Source organism: Perissodus microlepis, chromosome 17 (assembly GCF_051167445.1).
Source record: "Perissodus microlepis isolate ML-2025 ecotype Zambia chromosome 17, ASM5116744v1, whole genome shotgun sequence".
Taxonomy (NCBI): Eukaryota; Metazoa; Chordata; class Actinopteri; order Cichliformes; family Cichlidae; genus Perissodus; species Perissodus microlepis.
Genome location: NC_140477.1, coordinates 16,226,730 through 16,253,603, shown reverse-complemented (window position 1 = coordinate 16,253,603; position 26,874 = coordinate 16,226,730). Strand labels below are relative to the sequence as shown.

Sequence of the window (26,874 nt, the reverse complement as noted above, 5' to 3'; positions counted from 1 at the left end):
TGTTTTTTTCTGTTGTAGTCTGGAGAGCTGTTGCTCAAGATCACCACTGAATGTTAACAAGGACTTCATACTTCATATTTTTTCAGTCTGTCTATTATCCTTGAGTATCCTCTGAAAAAGCAACAAGTAAAAGATTTATCCTTTGGGCTCTTTTACATTCACACATTTAGGGTAAAAGGTTCCACTGCTGATCCAAATATTAATCCACGTCACAGTTATTCATGAGATGAATGTTTGTGTCAAGACACATCAACTGAAGGAGGAAGACTAATGAGAGAAGATTCCTTTGCTCTTATCCACGGGGTAAAACATCTATTTATAGTCACCTACATCAATATATTTCCCTCTATGCAGCCTCCGTCTAATGCTCCATAAAGCAAGCTTCACAAGCCTTCCTCTCTGATCAGAGATGGCTTTTCATATTTTAAATAAGGTATTGATTAAACAAAAGACATGTGGGGTGTTTTCTTTTAAAAAATTAAACAAAAACCTTTAACCTTGACAGCACAGAAAAATCATCAACAGAGGAAGAGAAACAACATTCACTCAAATACGCTAAGTACAAGTTTATGTCCGTGATCCTTCAATTAAACACTTAACATCCTCCATACCCAGACAAGAGAGCACAGTCGAGTTTTAGCTGATGTTCCTGTGTGTGGGTGGGTTTATAGTCACTCCATGAAGATGATCTATTACTTCAGCTGAACTGAATTATTGAAAATTAGCTGCTGCTTTGTGTTGATGCCTTTCGTGCCTTCTTGTTTGTAATACTGTTATAGATAATTTGCCGGAACTCTTTCACACCATCAATTTAATACCTGAATTATATTATTTCCTACCACATGCATTACAGAGAGGATTACATGTCTGATCAGAGAGCCATGCATTTTTTAATGGAGGCACCGAAAGCTATAAAAATGCCTGTTAGGCTATAATGGGTGGTGGCATTACATAACTGTCTGCCTACTTACCCCTTTAACTGTAATTGTTCTTATAATAGAAGCACCCCCACTACCCTGCCATTAATGAGTTGACCTTTGACCTTTTGTATCCAATGCCCTGTGGAAAATTGCACCAGTATAAAGCAGAGCAGTGATTTCTTCAGCTGGATGGGAAATTAGATAAATACCAGCGACTGTGATACCAGCCACATTTTATATAAAGCAGCAGTGTCAACCTTCCCGACTCTCTAACAACCGGTTGTTACTTAACAAATATTAGATTTCATAATAACTTTGCAGTACTGTGTTGTACTGTATATGCTTTTTATTATAGATTGTTTTTACAGTCAGACATATGCCATACAAAACTTTTGTTGTCTCTCTTACAATCTGAAAATGTATTAGTTTTGATAACTATTCATGTGTTGGCACTGAACGCTGCTGTATTATTTTGGTTTTGTTTTGTTTTTTTGGATGAATTGTAATCATGAAGATAAAGTGAGATCTGTTTCCTTGTTACGTCATGACAAATGAAGCTAACATAATAATATGAAGTTGATTCAAATGGATAAATTTACATTTTACAGCTTCTCACTGTTGTTACACACCGGCCTGGGGGGGGCTGGAGTGCAACACAAGAAAAATAATAAAAAGAAGTAAATCACACAGCCACAGCTTTACAATGACTAGTCGTTTTATTAACTTGACAGGTAGCGAGCGTCAGGGTGGGCATGGCCAAAACAACAAACAAAACACACTGGAAATGAATCAGAACTAACTTACCTATAGTGAATCAACCCCAAAAGAAAATACAAACCTCTAACCTGTCTCCCTACCCGAAACAGGAGAAAAAGGTTGAAAAAGAAACGGCTTCCCACCCCTACAGCTACCATGTCCAGATACGACTCTCTAAACTGTTTTTACTGCAGCCCAGCTCTGTCACGCGCCACGAAGGGCCCCAAACGCGCAGCTCACTGGAAACAGGAAGTAGTAGGAGGGGCTGCCGGCCCAGTCAGGTCCCAATTTGTAGCTGGCCTCATTCCCTCTTCCACCAATGGTTAGCCTCCACCTGGAAACAGACATCACAGAGTACAAACAATGCCCCCGCATGGTGTGGCAAGTAACAGCATGGTGTGGCAAGTAACAGCACCACACAGCAACAATGACCTGGGTCATAACACCCCCCCATCTAAAATCAAGCATCTCCATCCTTTAAGAGATGCTGAATCTAGGTCTCTACTCGGGATAGTGCATCGGCCACAATATTATCAGCCCCTCGGAGATGCTGAAGATCCTGGGTCATAACACTGTACTGTAAAGTGAGGGATGCTGTCATTAGGCTAAAAATAAAAAATAAAATAAACCTAAATAAATCGGAAAGACAGCAAAAACTTTAGAAGTGGCCAAATTATCAATCAGGTAAAAAAAAAAAGAAGAAGTAATCCACTGGCCAGCAATGCAACACCAAAAATCTGGAAGACCACACAAGACAACTAAAGTGCATGATGAGAGAACTATGTTCATAGTTAATTAAAACCACTTAAACATCTGTTCAAGTCAAGAACGCTCTCTAGGACGTTGGCATATCCTCATCAAAGTTTTAGATTAAGAGATGCCTTTGTGAAATGCAGAGGGTTTCTCAATGGACAAAATACAGCCTTCCTTGGAGTCCACTGGTCCTAGACTTCATACAGTCATTGACTGCAAAGGATTTTCATCAAAGTATTAAAAAATAGGCATCCATCCATTGTCTTCAGTCATGGAGCAAGAGGTGGGGTACACCTGGACACTTCATTAATCTCCCTCTTTGGCTCTTGGAGGAGGCGGACTCATCTTTCCCCTCTCCCTCCCTTATTTTCCCTGCTGCTGCTTCTATGTGTTTGTCTAGTCTCGTCTAACTCTAACCCTCAAAGAGTTTCCCAGTCTTGTTCTCTAAAACCTAAAGAATTATAGATTTGATCAACTGGTCCCGTAATGGAATTGACACCCTGCTAGGCTTGGGAGAGCCCGATTGTCTTGCGGAGACGTTTGCTGCCGGATACTCGATGGTCGGTTGCGTCGTGTGTCTGGCGACACTCTCGATGGAGGACAATGAACGACATCTACCAATTTGGAACCATGATAACAGAGTTCGGGCTGATTGGAGCTGGTTCGGACCTAGCTTATCGAAGAACAAGAAGCGGTGACAGCTGTTCAAAATCCCATAAGGCTGGCAAACATGATAGATGATTGGCAGGGCTGTGAGTACTCAGACTGTATTTTGAACGCAATATGGATAAGATCTTGGAGAAGCTCATGGCTCTGCAATATGGATAACATCTTGGAGAAGAACAATGGGAATTGAGAGAACTGGTGACCAGTGATGGACATTAGACCAACTGGAAAATTGGATGCAGTTGTTCGCACTAAACCCAAACATTCACCATCTTCACTCATGTGGCCCCCCTAGCGCCAGCTGAAGGCCTGCCAAGGTTGAAGCTGACTGGAACAACAAATTCTTTCCATGATAACAGGATTGTTGTCAGAACTCTTTGTACCTCCTCCAGGCCACCTGGGTCCACTGGAGACTGTTGACTGACGCTGACGCTCTCTCAGCTGAACACGGGATACACACACGCACACACATGCACACGCACAAAACACGTACACTGATACGCCCTCACTATCACCCTCCCTACCCCAAATCCAACGCCACCTCCAACGCTTACCTCCCATCCGATGTGGACACCGGATCAGCTGGAGGCGCAATCGGTCCCAGATCAGCTGTACACACTGGAATACTCTCCCATGTTGCTTGTCTGTGTTTTATTGTGCTATGGTGTGTTGATATCTGTGCATTCCTGTATTATCCTTTTGTGTTACACATTTCGATGTTTTTTTTCCCCTTGCAACCTAGCCTGACCTGTCTCCCCAATGTGATGTTTGTGTATTGTATGTGTCTCGGTTGGCAAGGTCTGTCATCTCTGTTGTGGGCAACTGCAACTAACAAATAAAGGCTATCTCATCTCATCTCATCTCATGTATTGCAGGGCTAACAGAGAATAACCAGTTTACAATGATCAATTAAGCTAGCATGCATGTTTCTGGACTGCAAGAGGAAGCTGGAGAACTTGGATAGAACCCACAGTGGTACAGATGTACACTCTGCATAGCCCCAGCCATCCAAAGGATTCAAACCTGGAACCTTCTTGCTGTGAAGTGACGATGCTAACCACTTCACCTCTATGCCACCCCAAAACAATCATATTTAAGTGTCACATGTCAGTTTAATTGGAAATCACTGTGATAGTGCACACAAGCAAAATTACTAGAGATATTTGCTCACATACTCATAGACCTGACTGCCTGTTTTCTTGTTGTATTGCAAATGAGGGGGGGCAGTTTTATGCAACATGGTTTTTCTCAGATGACTCATGGGTGGACAGGGAGAGACTAAATGTGACTTACCTGACAAAGTGAAATCGTAAAATTGGGCAGAACATTTTCACAGCAATTTGTTGCATTGTGTTCATTAAATGGAGATTTTATTGCCAGTTCTGAGGCTTTTTGTAAGCAGCCTCAGTACGTTTTAACGAAGAGCCTCAGCACTGGCAATTATTCGCTCACAAGGGACCAATATTAGGAAAGGTATGCGTTGTGCTAGTTCAACAAGAAGCTTTCATCTATATTTTTCAAGGTCCATGCCGACTATATGAAACTGTGACGGATAATTCACCCCAAATAATGACTAATCCTCCAGGTGCACTGTTGGCGCTGGCCACAAGGCCTGTCCAATCTCCTCCTAAGTCTTCATAGTGCACTGGTGTTAAATACCCGGCACAAATAAGTATTCAGGAAATAGCGAAGCTTTAATTACATGCATCAGCACATGGAGCAATTAGGCATTGCTAACTAAAGCTACAACTCCACTCTAAATGTGGGTTTAGCATACAGAGAGTGGGCAGCTTTCATTGCCAAGGAAACTAATGCAACAACCCCCTTTTGTCTGATTCTGTCTAATATTATGGATCAAAAGGAAGTTGCGCTGCATGTCACGCTGCACGAGAGCTCAAAATGTCCCCTTCATGTTTTACCATCAAACGAAAGTAACATGAAGAAGAGGGACCCAGCTTTCTCACAGGCCTTTTTATATTTGCTTAAAGATGTTAAGGGCAAGAATCTTCTATCCCTTACTGGAGTGCTTATCTATTATTTCTTATTAGAGCAGTGATTCAAGACTTACCTCAGACACAAATAGCAGGTGTTTGGATACAGGGCCCCTATTCTCTCACCATTTGATTCACTGTTACTACTATTACTGCTACTATTCATGCTGTTCAGCACTCTGAACAAGTCAGTCATTTTATCCTGTGTATTCATCACATTTTAAATGTAGACAGTGCTGTTTGCTTTTTACTCCTGGAAAATAAGAAGCTGCTTTTATTTTTGCCTTAACAGAAACACTGAAAAGCCACAGGTTTGCGTCAGCAAACATTGTGTGCCAGTTAGTATTGTGCGTATGACCTCTGTCCATTATGTATGAGAAGCACTTAGCAACATGACTGTCATCATTCAAAGGCTTCAGAGATTTTCTTCTGCTTTATTTACTTCAGCAAGTTTAATTTGACCACGTGAGTGTTACCAGTCAATGCAGCAACAATATAGATGTAATTTCTATACTCGTTGGTCCTGTGTATAAAGACAGTGTGTGCTCTTGTATGTATGTGATGCAGTTGCGACCCAGTTTTGAAACGTTTCAAAAACTTGTTTAAAGCTCAGGTTGAAATCCCTACATTCTAGCAAACATATCAATAAACCCACAGTTCCTGCAGAACCTTTTCTTTCCAAAGATGAATTCTCAAAATACAGTCAGGCCAAAGAGAGCCTTCACTCTGCAGTCTTGTGAAAAACAAAAAGTGAAGAACAACACCCTGTTATGCAATAGCTTGTAGAACAACTTTATTAAGTAATTCTTCTCTGTATGACTGTCAGGTTCTCACATTGTTGTGAAGGAGTTTTGCCAGCTCTTCTTTACAGTATTGATTCAGTTTGCAGGAATTCATTTATGCACAGCTCTCTTAGGGTCTAGACCAGCGGTCCCCAACCTTTTTGGCGCCACGGACCGGTTTATGCCCGACAATATTTTCACAGACCGGCCTTTAAGGTGTTGCGGATAAATACAACAAAAATAAAACTAGTACCGGTACCGAAAAAAAGAAGATTTATTCATAACACACGTGAAAAGACCCAGGAAAACCGAGTAAACGATAACAAAATAACGCTGACAACCGATAAAAACCCTGAAAACCATACATTTCACACCTGAGCCTCAACTCTCGCGACCCGGTACCAAACGACTCACGGACCGGTACCGGTCTGAGGCCCGGGGGTTGGGGACCGCTGGTCTAGACCACAACATTTCAATCGGGCTGTGCTCTGGACTTTGACTGGGTCACTGCTACACCTTGATTCTTTTCTTTTTCAGACATTCTGTTGTATATTTGCTGACGTGTTTGGGTTCATTGTCTTGTTGCATGGCCCAGATTCAGCTAAGCTTTAGCTGCTGGACAGAGGACTCGACATCTGACTGGAGTTCGTGGTCTGCTCCATGACTGCGAGGTGCCTGGCTCCTGTGGTTGCAGAACAATCAAACCCAGAGCAACCCCAAATCATTACCCCTCCACTACTGTGCCTGGCAGTTAATAGAGTTAAAAGAGTTGGTGCTGATATGCTCCATTTTTTTTTTTGCCACATAAGGTACTGTGCTTTGTTTAATTTACAGATATCACCATTTTTGTCTTGTGTATCCAAAGGATATTGCTCCAGAGGTCTGGTGGTTTGTTCAGATGCAGCTTTGCAAACCTAAGCCACGCTTAGATGTAACATTTAACATGCTAACTATGGACTATGGGGTCTGAAACGTAGCTCTTCGGATTTTTGCAATTTCTCTGAGCACTGCATGGCCTGACCTTAGTGTGAATTTGCTGGGATGTCCACTCTTGGGAAAATTGGGAGCTGTCTTGAATGTTTTCCACTTGTGAATAATCTTTTTCGCTGTACAATGATGGAGCTGAAATTGTTTGGAAATTATAACCCTTCATGGACTGATGGCCATTAACAGCTGCTTCGCTAAGATCCTCACGGAGGTCTTTCATCCTTAGAATTGTATTAACACACACCTGAATGCTCCAGACCATCAAATAACTAGAATTGCTGCTTTTATAGAAGGCTGTACTTCATTTTTCCACAAGACCTTAAAGTCCTCTTAAAACTTTCTTTTCTCACACACACACAAAAAACTGTGATTATAAAAAAGAAATCTACCTGATTTCACTTTGGTCACTATCCCCTTCAAGGTTGTTTCCTTGTGCATCTCTCCAGTACTTTTGCTATATATGCATACCTCTCTGTAACACGTTCTGGTTACTTAAAGATTAGATCTGCACTATGTCATTGTCTCACTCCTCCATTCTAGTCAGAATGGTACTTCAAGGAGCACAGTGCACATCGGGATTTTCCAAATTTAAATCAAGTATGGTTTTTATGAATGCCCCCTTTTACTTTAGACACCTTTATATACTTTGATTTCTTTAGTCACTAGAAGACTAATATAATTCCTGCCCAGACAGAGTGAGACATACTGTTATTTACTGATATTTTTTTTATTTATGTGTTTAAAATACATATGAAACAGATACAATAAATTATATCCCAAATATTTACTTTAAATTGTTACAAAAGTTATCACAAACTGTACACATCATGACAGTAGTCGAAGTTGTTCTCGGTCCATATATACTCAAACAATTACAGCTCAAAGCTCTAAACTCCTAAACATGGAATAACTCGGTAAGGTAGAATTGACTTCACTGGGTCTCCAGTTTGACTAATTGTTCACAACTATTACAGAACGTGTCGAAATTGCACTCGTTTACAGGTCGGAGCGCTTCAAAGTAACACCAAACAATAGAAATACATTGTGATGTCTCTATTTCCATAAGTTTACGACAGCTTTTTAGAATTCACTTTTCAATATATACAAACAAAAGTGCCATTGACAAGTATGGATATATACAACTGTAAACACAAACTTTTTAATCTGAAATACTCTGACATTCGCATTTCCCCCGATAAGTGCTTAATTTTTTTTGTAGTGGTGAGAGGCATGCTACAAGTAAAAATATTCTTCTTTTTTTTTAACACAGAGGACAGAGCAAGGGGAAAAGAGCATCATTAACTGCATTTGCAAGTAAGATAACAGTACATAGCCTTTTTCTATTTGCTATGTTGGGTTCTTATTAGTTATTACTCACAGGAAAATCTGAGATGATGTTCTGTGGTTTATTTCATGTGGCTTAAAAATATAAAATATTGTAAAAATATTCATAATATATGGAAATATTTGAGTGTGTGTGTGTGTGTGTGTGTGTTAGCCACTGTTTGTATTAATCTTCTGCGCTTTTTAAAATTAAATTAACTGTTCAATAACACCTACTCCTTGCTGACTATTATACCTGTCAAGCCATTTAAATTTACAAGATTTTCTTTTTTCTTATCACCTGAAACACAGCTGCCACCTGCAGACACAGCTGCAGACTTTATCAGCTGGAGCCGTAGACAGTATAAACCATGAATGTAGAAATAAGGCCAAGGCAGCTCCACAGTGGCCTCGTTTCTCTGACAAGTTCAGCCAAGGTGCAGCTGCTTTAAACATGCATTGTTTTAAAATTGTTAAAATTGTTTCAGCAGGGGTAGGTAATCTGGTTTAGAATGACCTTAACCAAACAATCCGACCCATAAATGGGATTTAGAATTGTATTTGTCATTTATGGTTATTCTAAGTCTCAGAACTATTTTTCAGGTTTCATATCCATCCTCTGACACTTACCCAGATTGGGGTCGGGAGGGAAACATCACCTCGTGTGTCCTTGGTCCGACCCAAACATGGACATGGCCAAAATTCATCTAGTCTTTTCTTTTGTTGAGCAGTAGTGGCTTTAAGCTGAGCCCTTCTCAACTGATTGACCAGTAACTAGTTTCAAGCTTTAGTGAATAAAACATGAAGTTCATTTGGTAAATTATAGTTTGGTAAATTATTAATTAAAAAGGCAGGTTAACCAGGGTATTCTCCTTGGTTAACCCAACGGTAATCTCAGCGACTGTGTAACACCGTATACTGTGAACCTCGAGGCTTCACAGCAGCTTTGTTGATCTTTTATACTATTAGCGGCTGCAGCTAGCTTATTAACTATGCTAGCTATCTGAGTATTTAAAATACTAACTCTTTAATGTTTCCCACTGACTTGATTTAAAATGTCAATATAATGCAGGGATCCTAAGAGTGCAATCAAATGCTAAAAGATTGCAGCTAAAGCTCCGTTTCCCAAAGAAAAATTTAGCAACCTTATAAATTAAAGATATATGGAGACAATGCGGCATTATTCCTGTACTCCAGTATAGGTTAATTTGCCGAATTATTACTGTTAATATAAGAAACCTAAGATGTCACTACTTTTTTATTCTGTTCACTATGCTTCATTATGTATGTTTAAAAAGAACAACAGTTTTATTTTTAATGTTGCACATCAAAAGTTTACACGGAGGACTAACAGATGTGTTTACAAAACCTGCCTGTGGTTGCATGAAAATGAACATTTAAGTGGGAACAAACTGCCAAATCTCACAGTCCGCGACAACGGTCATCTCCATGCGTTCTGAAGTGAACACCCTACAATAATGAACGTGGGAGTTTCAATATCAGTGTTACTGGACTAATTAGAGGGTAAGTTTAATTGTTTATAAATAATACTGCTGCTTGTGTTTGCAGTTATGAAATAAGGTTGTTCTGTGTGTACAAAAATAAAGCTGAATTTGTCATTTCATTGTGGCCAAATTTTAAGAAAGCAATTTAGTCTGAAGTTCATTTAGACACTTTAATTAGATCTTTCTGTACATATGCTACATGAACCAGCTACTGTTTCTCCAAATATGAGAGTCCTGCAGAGTGATGGCTATTCTGTTTTACACATCTGTGACAGCTGTGACTGATATATTTACTGAGATTTCTCAGCCCTTGTAGAGGCTCAGTTACCTGCATTCCCCAATAAAACCTAGAGCATGACTCGCTTGATTCCTCAAGTGTTTTTCATCAAGTAAATATTTTTGTGGTACTGAGCAGCATAGCCCTTAAACTTTGTGCCATTTCAAACTAAAATGGTAACGCACTAAAGAGCTTGAGGGCTGGAAAAATGTTGCTCTGATACTGAAAAAAACTGATAACGCTGCAAGTTAACCACCACAACTTGTTGCAGTGAGGCCTACCATTCATGTGGTCTGTGTAAATGTTAGTCAAATACGTTTCCAAAGCACACGTACGAAAAACAAACTTGACTGTGAGTGCTGTGCATAGCCATCTCTGTAGAGCACTTGAAGAACTTGCATTCAAATGAATAAATTTCAGTACAAACATAGAAACATGAATTCAATCCGCTCAAAAGGGTGATAGGCAACATAGCTTGTCGGCAAACAAACATCTGGTTTCTTACAGAGGTGATGCTGGCACTCCACCTGTGATCATCAGGGTGTATGTGGAGGTTTGGGTGAAGGACATGAACCTTGACTCTCAAAGCTTGCTGCTCTTCCAGGCCACTGAAAGGTAAAGCATCACAAAACAAGCAACATTAAAGAGCTATCCAGTCTTTCTCTGGTAAGCAGGTATTTTCTCTAGTCCTACAAATACACTGTGATCATAGGCAAATCTATTTTGGAGCAACTGGACCTTAAGCAGTGTATATCATTTCCCTTGTCGTGTTACATATAGGGTATGTCGGATTATATCCCAAATTAAATATAAATGTAAAGAATCAATTTAGTCACATATGCTACTTGATTGTGATGTGATAATTCAAGATGCAATTACTAAAGAAAATACTGGGTGCTCAATGGCTACAGTGAAGTCCATAAGAATTTGCACAATTAATATATTTTTTATAATTTGGACTGAAATGCTGACAAGATGTTCAGACTTCCAGCTTAACCTGAAGGGGTTTTCCAAAAATTTTACATAAACTATGAAGGATTTAAAGCCTTTTTTATACATAATTCCTAATTTTTAGAAGCTCAAAATGAATCTGGCCAGTAAAAAAAATTATTTTAAATGTAAGGATCGTTCCTTTACCGTCATCGTGAGTGTAACTAATGATTTTGATCTTGTCACAAACTCTCAGTATTTCATTTATGAAGGATTCTCTCGACTGTAGACTTTGATCATGACATCCTTTAGAATGTTCTTGACTTAGTTAGGTGTTGGTTGCTTTTAGCTTTTCCAAACCATGGAAATAATTCTAATTTATTTCTTAGCCTCTGAAAATGGCACACTTCATTATATATTGTATTTCTGTAATTAATGGAATACTTTTCTTAAACCCCTTAAATTAAAGCTGAAAGCCTGCACTTTAATAGTTGGCGTACAGAGGAAATACAAAAACTCTTTCACCTTCCAAATATTTATAGACTCAACTGTACATCAGTCTTGTGTATCCATTTTTTGCTTTGACACATGATCCTTTCAAGCTTTCCCACAACTCAAGACTCCTCAGACCTCGACTATTTCAACATTTCAACAGCCTCTTCCCTGCGTCAACAAAAAAAATCTATTTATCAGACTGTCCAAAGCCCAGCTACCAGACGTTTTAACAAGAACCTAGAGAAGTGACCACATCACACCTGTTTTAACCTTCAGTATGTTTTATATATATATATCTCTATATAGAGAGAGCCAAAAACTCGAGGTGGCAGAGCTTTCGCAGTAAGAGTCTTGGGGCAATGGAACAAGCTGCCTGAGAAAATCAGGTCAGTTGAGTCAGTGACCTCTTTTAAATACCTTCCTCTATTATTTAAGAGCCTTTCCTGAAGTTACAAAATTTTATTAATCCACTTGTATTTCTCTGTTTAAATGGTTATTTAACCTTTAGTTTTCTTATTTTCTTGATTGTAAAATCTGCTTGCTTTGTTGCTTGTGCAAACTACCACCTGTAGAAAGGTCCTTTATAGATAATGCATATATTTTGCCTATGATCACAGCTTTCACCAAATCATAATGTAGGTTTACCACTGAAAATAGGTAATCACCTGTGTTTTCCTATTCTCCAGGTGGGGAGTGGGTGTGACAAAAGAGGGAAAGAATTGATAACATGTAAAATATTAATTTACTGTAGTGAAACAGCTGTCCTCTGTAAAAAGGAAAAAAAAGCCTTCTAGTCTATAAAACTGACAACTTCTCTATGAGTACAGGATTAGCTACTCCTTATCTGAAAAACAGGCCCCATTAAAGGGACTACATGTGCCTTTTGCTGCATGACTTAAATGCACACATGCAACATGTAAGTAACAATGGTTCGGAGACCAGCTTTCATGAAGTGAAGCCATCTGTTTTCCCTTAGAAAACAAATTTGGTGTCTTAGTATTGCAAAGAAATAAATGTTAAGCGTCTCAATGAGATTTTGGGAAAAATAGCTAATAAACTTTTCAAAATCCCTTCACGGTTGTTCTTTATGTTTTCTTGTTTGTTTGTTTGTTTTTACAGACAGAAGACTAATTTTAAGACAAAATGTATTTGTTTACAATCCCTTTTCCCCTGGATGCGTATATCCCCATGCAATAAGAACCTTTTTCCTTGCAGATATCAAAGATGGCACTTTCAATCTGCAGTATTAGTAATTTAAGAGAAAACAGCTGCTCATTAACATTGCAGCTGCGTCTAGGCTCCCTAAAACTTTGGAAATTAATCAGAAAAGTAAACCCTAAATTGGGAAGCAACAATTACACGGATGATTTTAAAGTTTCACAATGTTGGAAAGATTCAATTGAACTAATATAAAATTAAAATAAAAAGACACAAATAATGTGCTCCCCGTAGAGATGGAATAGATTGACATTTAGAAAACGTGACAGTCTACTGTGTGGTTTCTTTGCTTTGCAAACCATAACACCTATACAGTTCAGTCTCACATTCAGAAGTTTTAATCGGGCTCTGTAAGACTAGTAAGGAAAAGAACATGCTTGTACCTCTCCTAGAGCATGCCAGTGCGTGATGGGCTTCCGTGGATAAGCCAACATTTCGTTCCAGTGATCTCGTCCGAGCCCTTCAGCATCTGGCCCCGTACGACACACGCCAATCACCTCATTGTGTCCAACACTGGTAGTCATAAAACACACACATTGACACATGTGCTTTGGATCGTGACTAAATTAAAAATATGTTTTGAGCTACTTCTACTCTGCTCACTTTATCGTTTTAATGTAAGCATGTGAACATAAACAGTATTTAGGGAGTATTTAACTCACCGATCATAATCCATGACCATAATGGACAGACTGACTTGTTCCACATTCTCCGGGGGAATATCGAAGATGATAGCCTCGTTGTACACCGGATTAAGTGTGCTTTTCTTAATTGTTGTTTTTCGTTTCTTTAACCGCCGTCCATCACACATCAAGTAGACCTTCACATATGGATCTGAGAGACAAATATATTAAATAATTTGCAATTGTGTCAAAAGCTTTCATGGCTTCTGACATTAAACTTCATTCGCCTCTTTATGTTTCAGTTTCTTGTGCATTGTTTTTGCATTTCTGGTTTTTCTCCTGGTATCCCTCGGTGCTCCTCAGGGCTCCATATTGGGCCCACTACTCTTCTCTGTCACTGATTTATCAAATGCCTCCTCCCATTTTTATGCAGATGATACAATCTTCTGTTGTTTGTGTTTTTCACTTGTAAAAACCCTCAGATTTCAGTAGTTTGCCTATTATGATGCTTAGTATCATTTAACTTTACATAAGTTGCTGTTAAATGCAGACAAATCTAAGTTCATTTTATTCATAAATAATCAAAGGGCTGAAACTTGTATTTAGGTATCATTATCAATCAGAATTTTCTCATTTAAACCTGTGTCCAAGATAAAAAAAAATAAATTAGGTTTCTTTTCAGGAATCAATTTTTTATTGTGCTCTAAGTCAGGCGACCTACAGGGGAACTTCTCATTATGAACACACCTGGCCAATACTTAAAGAGGCTGGATGCCATTTATCATTGTTCTTTACATTTAGTACAGACCTTGGAAAACTTGTACATCACTCTCTTCTGTGTGCTGCTGCTAAGTGACCGTCTCTGTATATCCCAGACCTTCCCATGGATTGGTTTTTGCAAATAAATCACTGCTTGGGCTAGTTTCTTCTTATGTGTGTGTCTCTATTTCTAAAAGCCACAACCAATGTGTCCTATGTTCTCAGAATATTTTATAAAAGAGACTTTTACCTGGAAAAATAAAGGATATATATCTTCCCTATTTCTTTTTTGCTCTCTCAGCTTAACTATATTTAATTAATTCCTAAGTTTTGCTTTTGATGTGAAGACTATTTTGCTATTTGATTACCTGAGGAGCCTGTGATGTCCATGGCTTTAAGGTTTCTGCATTTGATGACTGTTAGGGTCATTCTCCCTGCTGTGGGGAGGTAGCACAACGAGTACATGATCTCTCCCAAATCGATACTCTCCTGGAGGGCATAAAAAGAAAAGAGAGCAGAATGTATTGAACCAAATTTAAATGATTTGCCACATTCTGTGAATCAAAATGCCAAAGCAAAGGAGTAAACAGGTCAGTTTTTAAAAGAGATCATATGCATTGAGCTGATAGTGAGAGTTTAATTAGCATGGCTCTGCAGGCTATTTGACATTTATCTCAGTCCTTCAATTCTTTATGGCAGTAAACTTAACTAACAATTAACTGTTCAGATTTGTTACTGTTTCTTTATCCAATAACCTTAAATCATAAATCTAATAGTAAATAGTACTAATGTATGGTTTGCAGGCTTTGGTAACAGTCCTAAGAAAACCATCTCAACAATACTTTGGTGGTTGGTCAAAAATTCTAATACAGGCAATTATAGCCAGGAGAGGTTAAATCATACATAGTGTGATATGTCACTATATTTATCGTTAGAATTAACTTTTTTATTGGTAATTGATGGGAATGTATCTATCTTTTTTAAACAGATAGACGGCATTAAACTATCATGTTTTGCAATGACTTGAGAAACCACAAGATCAACATTACAACATCTTCTTTGTATTAGACTTGTGCCATCATCAGGCCAATATTTCAATTATTCAGAAACTTCGGTTTATGACCAAGTATCAATGAAATGAGAGTCATTCACAAATCTGTCAACTGTTGTTGGTAATAAACAATACAGTTTATTTAGCAAATGTTAGCATACTAGCATAAACTAAGATAATCAAGACTGCAAAATGTATAGCTGCTAAACATCTAAATGATCTTATCATTATGGGCATGATGGCTTTATAGACCTGTTAGCATGTTTTTTAAATAACTATTGTATATGCAATATTATTTGATTCATTGTAGCTGAGTTTGTTGTTGGCTCAATTTGTTTGCTAGCAAAACGAATACCAGTAGCACATGTTTTGATTTCAAAATGTAAGAACATGATTTTGCAGCTCATTTAATTGTTAGTTTGTAGAGGTTCTTAAAATTAAGTTTGTTTGTTTATTCTGTTATAGTTTACACAATGAATTAGGTTACATTGGTAATTGTTAATGACATTATCTATAACTACTAAAAAGAGAAGTGTAGACTGTTTTTTCTGCTGAAATTTAACATTATAGTTGTTAATTGTGTAATCTAGACAACTCTCTGCAGCTACACATTTATAGCCAGTGAAATCCCGTACCCTACATCTTACTATTGAATGAACATTGGAGTTTGGCTTAAATGTTCAATTATTGTAAGCCTCTCTCACACAGACCTACAGACTGGTCTGTAAACATCTTGAAATAGGGGGAAACGTGTGTTCCCCAAAATTGATGACAAAGAGGTATAAGGTGCTACACTCAAAACCTCACTGAGATTGCTCTGGTTGTTAGCGAGCCGTTGCAGCTGCCCATAGTTTACATGATAAACTCATCTGCGAACGCTCAGCAACTACTCTCCAAGTTGTAGTGAAATTGTGAAAGTAAACATTTCACCTATGTTTCCCCATATGTTTTGGTTTCAGCAAGCTGCACTTTTCACAGTTTGTGCACCGGTTGGAGAATAGTTGGCAAGTGCTTGCAGAAAAGTTAAGAGAAACCAATAGGAAGGGAGTTGAAGTTAGACAATACCTTATAACCACAAATGTTTATAAATACTTGTGCCATAAAAATTGTCAGATAAATACCTTAAGATTAGTACAGGTCCAAAGTTACCAAGCTGCCTTTGGTTGTGTCAACACAGAAATAGGAATATAAAAAAAGAAATCCCACAATCCAAGTGACTATGATGAGATGTGCACAGGAGGAAAAATATAAATATAAACTTTCTCCATGCCATTTATATTACCAAACTCTACATGAAGTTGTCTATAGAGTTACATTAGTCCGTTTATTTTAAAGTGATGTCTTATGAGTCTATGATAGTGTAGACACAGTGTAGCATTCCTTTGGAGTTGAATGTAATGAGCACTGAAATCACACCCGACTGCAGTTTTCTCTTGCACAGTCTCCATGCAGTTCTCATAGGTAAGGGTAAAATTAAATTGATGCAACAAATGTGGTTTTAAGTAAACAAATTTTATCAGCTCTTAATGCCTGTGCTTTTAGAAAGCATCAATATAAAAATTATAATATATTAAGGAAGCGAGAGAATAGCCAGTTAAATAATTCTTTATGCAAAACGAAATTTATTGTTCTTCTGTTGCTGCTAATTTAGCCCACAGACACTAAAGTGAACCTGAAAGCAAAGGCTCAGTGTTTCTCACCAGGAACACATTCATTAATAAAGCCCAGCCTCTTGAGCAAATTGTGATAAGTGGTTATGCTGGAGTAAATGCATTCGGGGGCTAAATAACCACAAATTTTTAGAAAAGAGTTCATATGAGGACAGGCTATCTGCAGTATGCTGCAAAGCCTGCAAACCCTTTTTGTTTACCTATAGAGTTTTAGTCATTGCATAAATGTGGTCTTGGATATTTTTACTCTGTTTCTATAATTACATCTGCAGAATACCCAGCATTTTCTGGAAAATGCTGTGTGGGTGTTTGGCTGTTGAAATCCATTTCCCAAAGCATTTGAATTATGCAATGCATTGCACCTGCCATAATATTTCTTGATTAGACATTTCTGACAACAGTATAAAATCCCATTCACTAACAGCACAGAGGCCTGGTGCAACATTTCTTAAATAGCAACAACATACACATATGCAAGGATTTGGCAGTGTCTTAGTGTGAACACCAACTCACTGTGGTTGCTGCATGAATATCCTTCCAAACAACCGCCTCCCTGGAAAGATCAGAGAGTTCAAAGAGGTTGTCCACAACCACCTCCCCAATCATATCGTGGCTGGTGAATCGGTCAAAGTCGTAGACGCTGAAATGCAGCTTGCGGTTGCAAAGCTCATCGTATACTACGGGGAAACAGAAGGTCTCGTCAAATGTGGGGTTTAGATTCTTGCGATGAACTCGAGTCTGGAACTTCTTCTTTCTCTCGGGTAGCAGGTAGATCTTCACATACGGGTCAGAGGTGCCTGTGAAGTCTTTGGCAGGCAGATCCAAAGCTTTCAGGATCCTCACCACCAAAGCCTGCTCCTCGTAGTCGTAACAAAGCGAAAAGCTTAGCTTTCCACAAGTCTCCACGGGCTCTTTGGCCTCTTCTGAGTCCACAGACTTCTGCTTGTAGAGTTCAGGTTTTATTCTTCCAATGCTGACAGTAGAGGACTGGCGGAGAGGCACTGTGTCCATGGTGAAGTCAACACTGGTGACATTCTTCTGACGAGGCAGGTGGCGCCTGAATGAATTGTGCCTGTTGAAAAGAGCATCAGATAAATGTCTCATTTGTCGTGTGTTTGGCGTCATGAAAGAGCAGCTTTTTTATGGAACAAAAGGTTTATCAGAGCAAAATATCACACAAATAAAAGCTGGTTATTGTTTTTATTACTATTCAGGAAAAAGTCTAAAAACAATATCTAGTGTCGAAACCTTTAAATGTTTAATAAACTACCACCAGATGCTCACAATAGTGCATAATTAACTAGGAACCAAAATGGCGATATTCTAAATATTGTCCAGAGATATATATGCTTTGTTTTTTTAAATCCCCATTTGCCCTGTGGGCGGTCTTTATCCTTCAAGCTCCACATCTTCTCTACCTCCTCTTCCAACCCTTGGTATTCTCAAGCTTCTTGTGTTACTGGTGTTTATATTGCTTCCTCTGCTTGTCAACCGTTACTGTGTCTGGTTGGTAGCGGACACAGTAGAGGTCCGCCACAGTCACCAGTTTGTCTGTTTGTATCTGGAAGTCCAACAGGATCTTAGCTTGGCCATTCTCAAACTACCCTAGGGGGCGTTGCGCTTGATACTTCTAGGCCATACTTGGCACAGATGTTCAGCGACTTGGTTATGGCTTTCCATGTATGACTCATCTTTTGATGCTCATATCAAGTCTGTGACCCAGTCTTGCTCTGGAGCAGAAGCCCCACCCACCTGCAGTTTAAATTTTGTTTTGTTTATGAGGGGCAGCCAATCAGAGGTTTGCTTAAAGGGAGCTTGTTTTAGACAGATGATCAGTTTTTCCAGCTTTATTTGACAGATACAGTGAGGAAAGGACAGGAAAGCGGGGGCAGAGTGAGAGGAAGACATGTGGCAAAGGGCCGCAGGTCAGACTTGAACCCAGGCCAGCCGCTCTCAGCCTATAAAGCAGCACCCTATATTGCATATTTTAAATCCCAGCAAACTCCCTGGCTGAAAATAGCTGGTTTTATCATCCATATGGTAACAGGTGATATTAAATCACCAGTGATCAAAGTGACAAATTGATTTTTGCCACTACTGGCGTTGGTTTGGGGAAATGAAAACACATCGCCAGCACTCAGATTTGAGCCCTCATTCCAATTACCTGAATGCTGCAAATTTCAGTGAAGTTGACATCTTTTGAGAAAACCACGTCTGTCTTTGACTCGCCGATCTTGTCACCTAGCAACTGGCCCTCCTCCTTTCTGACCGTAAGACAATCACAGCAGTCTGACAGCCGTGGCACAGGAAGCACAGCTGAAGATTAAATACTACACTGAAATATTGTAAACAGCACAGAGGGGGAGCATCGCCAGCACAAATCTCAGAGGAAAAGGAAAGTGTGCCTGATTTACCAACTGAACATTGATTAGCAAGATTTGTTTTCTCCTTTATGATTTTTGTGTATTATCAACCTTTATCTCTCTTTGAATCCCCCCAACACACACTCAGTCCATAAGGGCTTATTGACATCTTCCTTCGTCTTCCTCTTTCTCTGTTTTCCTAAGTGTTAAAGTTACAAACATCTACAATGCCCTGAAAAAGTTTAACAACCTTTGGACTCCAAACTTTTGCAGTGTGTGGTTTGTCACACAATAGATAAAAGTTATATTTTGTGTCTCATTAGTTGTCTAGAAACCAAACACTATAATGTCAGTTAGAATTTTGGCTACCATCATTTTGTTTCTTTGAAGCCAGAAGTGAATTTATAAAAAGTAGACGGCTAGGTTATCAGCTAACTCGAAGCATGCTACATATAAACTGTACACTTATTGGCTTATTAAGTACCATTCAATACTAAAATTCCACTTGTGAAAACTGAGGCACAAACTTCCTCGCTGCTCACATATCCAGCCATTTGATTAGTGGGATTATCCATTATGACTTTGAGGTTTATGACTCAAAGTCATGGATGAGATCTAGCAGATCATGATCAGTTGCAGCCACCTGTATTGGACTCCCTTTTAGAACCAGACTCGAGTGTCATTTACAGGGAGTGCAGAATTATTAGGCAAGTTGTATTTTTGAGGAATAATTTTATTATTGAACAACAACCATGTTCTCAATGAACCCAAAAAACTCATTAATATCAAAGCTGAATGTTTTTGGAAGTAGTTTTTAGTTTGTTTTCAGTTTTAGCTATTTTAGGGGGATATCTGTGTGTGCAGGTGACTATTACTGTGCATAATTATTAGGCAACTTAACAAAAAACAAATATATACCCATTTCAATTATTTATTTTTACCAGTGAAACCAATATAACATCTCCACATTCACAAATATACATTTCTGACATTCAAAAACAAAACAAAAACAAATCAGGGACCAATATAGCCACCTTTCTTTGCAAGGACACTCAAAAGCCTGCCATCCATGGATTCTGTCAGTGTTTTGATCTGTTCACCATCAACATTGCGTGCAGCAGCAACCACAGCCTCCCAGACACTGTTCAGAGAGGTGTACTGTTTTCCCTCCTTGTAAATCTCACATTTGATGATGGACCACAGGTTCTCAATGGGGTTCAGATCAGGTGAACAAGGTGGCCATGTCATTAGTTTTTCTTCTTTTATACCCTTTCTTGCCAGCCACGCTGTGGAGTACTTGGACGCGTGTGATGGAGCATTGTCCTGCATGAAAATCATGTTTTTCTTGAAGGATGCAGACTTCTTCCTGTACCACTGCTTGAAGAAGGTGTCTTCCAGAAACTGGCAGTAGGACTGGGAGTTGAGCTTGACTCCATCCTCAACCCGAAAAGGCCCCACAAGCCCATCTTTGATGATACCAGCCCAAACCAGTACTCCACCTCCACCTTGCTGGCGTCTGAGTCGGACTGGAGCTCTCTGCCCTTTACCAATCCAGCCACGGGCCCATCCATCTGGCCCATCAAGACTCACTCTCATTTCATCAGTCCATAAAACCTTAGAAAAATCAGTCTTGAGATATTTCTTGGCCCAGTCTTGACGTTTCAGCTTGTGTGTCTTGTTCAGTGGTGGTCGTCTTTCAGCCTTTCTTACCTTGGCCATGTCTCTGAGTATTGCTCACCTTGTGCTTTTGGGCACTCCAGTGATGTTGCAGCTCTGAAATATGGCCAAACTGGTGGCAAGTGGCATCTTGGCAGCTGCACGCTTGACTTTTCTCAGTTCATGGGCAGTTATTTTGCGCCTTGGTTTTTCCACACGCTTCTTGCGACCCTGTTGACTATTTTGAATGAAACGCTTGATTGTTCGATGATCACGCTTCAGAAGCTTTGCAGTTTTGAGATTGCTGCATCCCTCTGCAAGATATCTCACTATTTTTGACTTTTCTGAGCCCGTCAAGTCCTTCTTTTGACCCATTTTGCCAAAGGAAAGGACGTTGCCTAATAATTATGCACACCTGATATAGGGTGTTGATGTCATTAGACCACACCCCTTCTCATTACAGAGATGCACATCACCTAATATGCTTAATTGGTAGTAGGCTTTCGAGCCTATACAGCTTGGAGTAAGACAACATGCATGAAGAGGATGAAGTGGACAAAATACTCATTTGCCTAATAATTCTGCACTCCCTGTAGATCAGTGTTTCCCAACCGTTTGGAGCCATGGCACATATTTCACATTAGAAAACAACCCAACAAAAATGTCACAAAAAGCATATTGATCATTTTTCCCTGCACACCAAATATAGCGGAATTGACTCTGTTTGTCCCCAGTATACCTTTTTCTCTTTCTTTGACCACTAATCATACTAGGACCTTCACGCCCATAAGTGTAAGCCTTAAAAAAACGTATTAACAAAGACCCTCTGTATAGTTATGGGGGAGAAAAAGCATTTGCAGTGGCGAAAACATTTCTGTAACAGGGTGTATTTTGTTATTTTGGGGACGGACTCGCTTTTGGAACGGGTCTCTAGTGGTCATTTGAAGAATTGCAATTCAATTTCTCAGTTTTTAACTCTGTGTGCTGTCTTGACACAAAGAGGCCAAAGCAAAATATGGAAAATTGTTTTTAAAAATTGTCTTTACTAATGAGTATAGTTGAAAATTAAACATATATGATTGACTTAAACTTCATCCCTCTGTTTTGGATTTCCACCCTTGTTCCACAAAGTTTCACCTGTGCTCTGCCACTGTTTGGCTTGGTTACAGATGCACAGTTACACATAAATGTCAGGGTCAGAGTCAATCAGAGGAAGAGTTGGTGGTGGTCTTTGCATAATGTGGATGTCAAATTTTAACAGCGACAGCTGAGGACAGAAAAAAGTGTGTCTGTAAAGGTCACCGAAACACGGTGGAAACTCTGTAGAGTTTCTATTATGTGACTATTTTAGTTTAAACATTTACCTGCCAGTATGAAGGGAAGGTTTCTAAGACTGAATCTCCAAACTAAAAATGCTTTTGGTGCTTGGCAAATGTTAATTGTGGATGCTGAACCAAGTTAGTCATAAATTCTTAGAATAATTTTAATAATTAGTCATTGTTTCAAATGTCAAATTGTTTTCTATTTTTTGGTTCCAGCTTTTCAGCTCTGAGGATTTGTTTCTTTTCTTTGTGACACTGAAATCCCAGTTTTGGACTGTTGGGTTTCCATGTTTGCAGATGTCAGTAGTTAGATTTCCTGGTTTTCCAAGACTATATCTACTATTTTTCTGGTGTTATAACCTGATTATGGTATATGCTGCTAGGCTTTTCTTTTAAGCCACGATTAACTCTAAAACATTAGTTTTGCTTTAGGCTCCTTTTAGCTTTTGCTGTCAAAAAAGTAGGCAGAGGAATTGAGAAGGTAGGTGTTGTAATCTTTAACCTGTCCTGTCTGCATAACTGGTGGGTGTATAATTCATGGAGGCCTACGCCACAATATCATTTAATTAACAAGCCCTAACAACAAATCAAAGTGCATGTCAATACCAGCTTCCTCCGAGAAACTGAGCACAGCTGCCTGGTGCGTCTGACAAAAACCCAACCTTCCGCCATGACAGCTCCCACCCCACAGCCATGCTAATTATGGACCTTCTAGTTTAAACACAGTACTGGAAAACAAAGAGAAGAAAGAGCTGATTGTTTAATGACTGAGGTCTTTACCAGAGCAGCTTGACTCACATGTACAAGTGATTATAGGGTTCAAAGTGCAGCAAGGAGATGTGTCAGAAATGCTGCAGAATCTCATTTTTGTGATGTACAACAGCAGCAGCAGCTATTCAAGGTCACCAACCAGTCACTGACATGTGCCACACTACCTCGAGGACAGCAGCAGCAGCCCTGTCACGAACTGTCAGGACAGTTTGTGCTCTATGTGAGTTTTTGTTTTTTTAAATGTGTTTCTTGTAACATGGGTGGGGAGATGGACAAAACAAAAGAGATCTTTAATATGCTACACTTAGTTGTAAGCACAAGTGGCCTGAGTGCAGAAGCAGACTAGGGAGGGACTGGTTCATGTGACAGTACCTGGAGGAGGAGGTTGGCTCGGTGGTCTGCCTCTGGATTTTAGCCTGCTGGCTGAGCTTCTCCCTCAGAGCTGTCTGGACCTCGGCAGGGATGTCTGGAGACGTTTGGCTGATCTTCATGGCTGCCTCCAGTAGCTTGACAGAGCTCCGTCCATTCACCTTCACTTCAGGCGGCTGCTTCTTTTCCACCTCCGCCACTTTAAACTCAGTAACCGGCGGGGAGTTGGGTGGGGGTGCCTCGGGGAAACCCCCACGGAGCACATTTTCAGCGTGGGCTGACAGAGCCTTGCTCCTCCAGATGGGCCAACACAGCTTCCAAAAGACAAAGAGAGAGACTACCAACAGGGCGAGGCCACAGAAACCCACGACCACAGCAAGGAGACTAATAGAGATGTCTACATACAACCAAAGGACAAAGACAGGTGACACGTAGAAAGGAGGAGAGAAGCAGGCGAAGGACAAAATATGACCAACAAACATGCAAGGGACAAGGAGAAAAAGGGAGAGAAAGCAAGCTGTAAGAAAGAGGGGGCAGCAAATGCACCTGTTTGATATAGAAAGATCATATAAAGGTCATAAAACCACAGTTTAGTGAGGAGACACAGCATCAGGAAAACAGCACGAAAAGAAAAACATCTGGCACTCACATCTCACATCTCTCCTTCTGGCTTCTATTTAAAAGCAAAGTTTGCACCCGCTGTGCAACAGTATGCAAGGAAGCTTAATTCAGCTTAAAAATTCAGCTTTTCAATCAAGCTGGCACTATAGTGAAATTTCACAGACTGCAAATTTACAAAGGAAACATAGCTGAAGGGAGGAGAATCATTTCGTCCTCTCGGTCTGTTTCCCACCTGTTGCTGTTTCAGTCAGTGTGGACTGAGATGCGTAACAGGTAGACACTTTCAGAACATTTTTCGTTTTTAAAAAAACGCAGTAAAAATAAGGATAATAGTGGACTAATAAACTTTTAACTAGTTGGTGATCCATTCCCCCTCGAAACTCTGCAAGTACTGGGCGCCATGACTTTAGAGAAAGAAGTGATTAATTAAGGGAATTGGAGAGAATAAAATAATGACTTTATTCTATTTACCTGCGTGTCCTTTACCTGGTATGTTGCTCTCAAGGGGGAATATATCCGAACATTTCTCCCGGTCTACGTGTCCCGCGAGACAAAGTTCCGTAACGATTTGGAGAGCCCTTTGGCACAGAGTGACGCTGTCATCCGTCCGAACATTCATGTCTCTCCTGTTAAGCCATTGCACGCCGGAGGAGCCGGGAGGGCGGCGGTTCATTTGGACACCTTTTATGCGCCGCAGAGTGCAGCCTGTCCGCGGGAGACAGTGGGGAAGCGCGCAGAGTCCTGATCCATATCCAGCGCGCAACGAGGAGCGACTGGCCGCACGCGCTCACTGCGTTTGAATAACAGCAAACGGGGTGCTGGAGTCCAACCCTCACTGCGTCCAATAGCGATGCGCTTCGATTTGATACTCAGTCCTGGATGCTAGTTGGTCGGGGTTTGTAACGGGATTACTTTTTCGAGTAATGACTGGAGTGTTCTCTATGAGGGACAGACGACCTCGCTATGTCCCCGCCTTTCGGCCAACGCATGTTGGCTTCCCGGTCCCCTGTGGCCCTCGGTCTGTGGTTATAAAGATGCAGCAGATTTAAGTCAAAGCCAAAGAAAAGTAACACTTTTCAAAAAGCATCACAGAGCTAAAGAAAATAGTCTTACATACAAGCTCATACAAGCTGCCCCATACCTACAGAAAACTTGTGTTTTGTTATATATTTATATGAATATTTGCACAGATTAGAAGGTCAGAAAAGTTTTTCCAGTCAGTCATCAAATTCATATTTTTTGAAAGTGTGCGTCACCAAAGCCAGTTTGCGTTCTTATGGTTATTCCAATTTACTGAGAATCACTTGACCTGTGATGGGTTTTTTTTTAAACTACTGACTAATTTCAAAACCTAAATTTCTTGTAAAATCATTCTAATCAGTATTACTTCTAGTACACTTGAGACTTGCACTGTGATTGTTCACAGCATGTTGTAATTTTTTTTTCTACGAACCATTCAATATCATATACTCAGTAATGCTTAAGTAATGATTGACTCATCATGATGATGATTAATCTAAGATGTGTCATTAATTTTCTAGCCATTAACAAATGTGAAGTGCAAATTTAGATCATCCATTAAAAAATGATTCACTGTTACCTCAAATGTGGACTGACATGTGAGCATGTTAGCACCTTCTCAGTACATCCCAGTTTATTTATGTTACTGTGTATATCTTGAATTTGATTAAAAACATGACTCTTCTATAAAAACATACATTCATCTGCCCTAAAACTGAAGCTGCAGAATACACAAGTCCCATATGTTGCAGTTCCTCTAATGGCCACATGAGGCTGGCTCTAAAGGTGAAATAAACTCCATCTACATCCATGTTACAGCATGTTTACAGCCGAGTACAACATGTACCATCAAAGCTTAAAGTTTAATTTATCAGTTTGACTGGTATGTGTGCTGACACGGGCAATCGTGGCTGATAGCTGTCTGTCTCTCGGCCTCATCTCCACTAATTAATCACACTGAAATGGACCTCTTGACTATGTTTGTGCTGTAGTTCCTTTTAGAGCATTTTTCATGGCATAGAAATGCTCTAGAACAGCGGTCCCCAACCCCCGGGCCTCGGACCGGTACCGGTCCGTGAGTCGTTTGGTACCGGGCCGCGAGAGTTGAGGCTCAGGTGTGAAATGTATAGTTTTCAGGGTTTTTATCGGTTGTCAGCGTTATTTTGTTATCATTTTTATCGTTTACTCGGTTTTCCTGGGTCTTTTCACGTGTGTTATGAATAAATCTTCTTTTTTTCGGTACCGGTACTAGTTTTATTTTGTTGTATTTATCCGCGACTCCTTAAAGGCCAGTCCGTGAAAATATTGTCGGGCATAAACCGGTCCGTGGCGCAAAAAAGGTTGGGGACCGCTGCTCTAGAAGGTATTTGGGGACATAAGAGAAATTCATTTTTGAACTTCCTCACTGGATTTATATAAAAAAATAATTAAAACTTGCAATATGAGGTAGTTAGTTTTTGATATTACTCATTACTCCAACCTAAATGTATTGCTCTTGTATTGAAGTTTGTGTTGCTGTGGCAGGCGGGTCACAGGTTGGCTTTACCACTTTGAATATGACTGGGTAGCATCTGCAATTCATAGCCAACAGCCTGTAATTTCTGTGTTTTTTTGAATAAAATTGTCAAGAAAACACACGACTTTCCATTGTATTTTGATTAGAGTGAAGATTTATGATTTGGTAGGGCCCTGTGGGGTCTTTCTGGTTTTTAAGGGGGCTGCAGCTTTATTGGCTTCTGGAATGGCTGATCGAGATTAATTTACGGTGAACTGCGTCTTCTTACTAAAACAAAAACAACAATATGGAGCAACATGGCAGTGGCTCAAACCCTAAAAATGAGGCTTCAAAATACAAGGAAGCCAAGAAAACCAATTGATGATGTCATGGTAGCCACACCCATCCATCTTTTATATACAGTCTGTGACAAATACATACAGTCTGAAATAAAAGTTTTATAACTGAAATCCAGATACTGTTGTCGCTTATCAACTTGTGTGAATTGAGTGTAAATTAATGTCTCATAACTGATGACCTTTGAGGTGTGA

At 39.7% G+C, this 26,874-nt stretch overlaps 1 protein-coding gene across 2 annotated transcripts; it reads right to left on the bottom strand.

The window, feature by feature from the left end:
* Window positions 1-7,563: 7,563 nt before the first annotated feature.
* syt10 (synaptotagmin X) lies at window positions 7,564-24,773 on the bottom strand. Of its 2 annotated transcripts, none has more exons than XM_084910352.1 (7): window positions 24,280-24,773; window positions 23,191-23,584; window positions 17,220-17,778; window positions 14,354-14,474; window positions 13,266-13,437; window positions 12,987-13,116; window positions 7,564-10,568 (listed from the first exon to the last, which is right to left on the bottom strand). In XM_084910352.1, exons 1-7 carry the CDS (start codon window positions 24,479-24,481, stop codon window positions 10,497-10,499), a joined length of 1,650 nt encoding a protein of 549 aa, XP_084766478.1. In that variant the 5' UTR covers window positions 24,482-24,773; the 3' UTR covers window positions 7,564-10,496. The 2 variants fall into 2 exon arrangements, with proteins under 2 accessions (XP_084766478.1, XP_084766479.1); XM_084910353.1 differs by having other exon boundaries at window positions 24,295-24,772.
* Window positions 24,774-26,874: the final 2,101 nt, after the last annotated feature.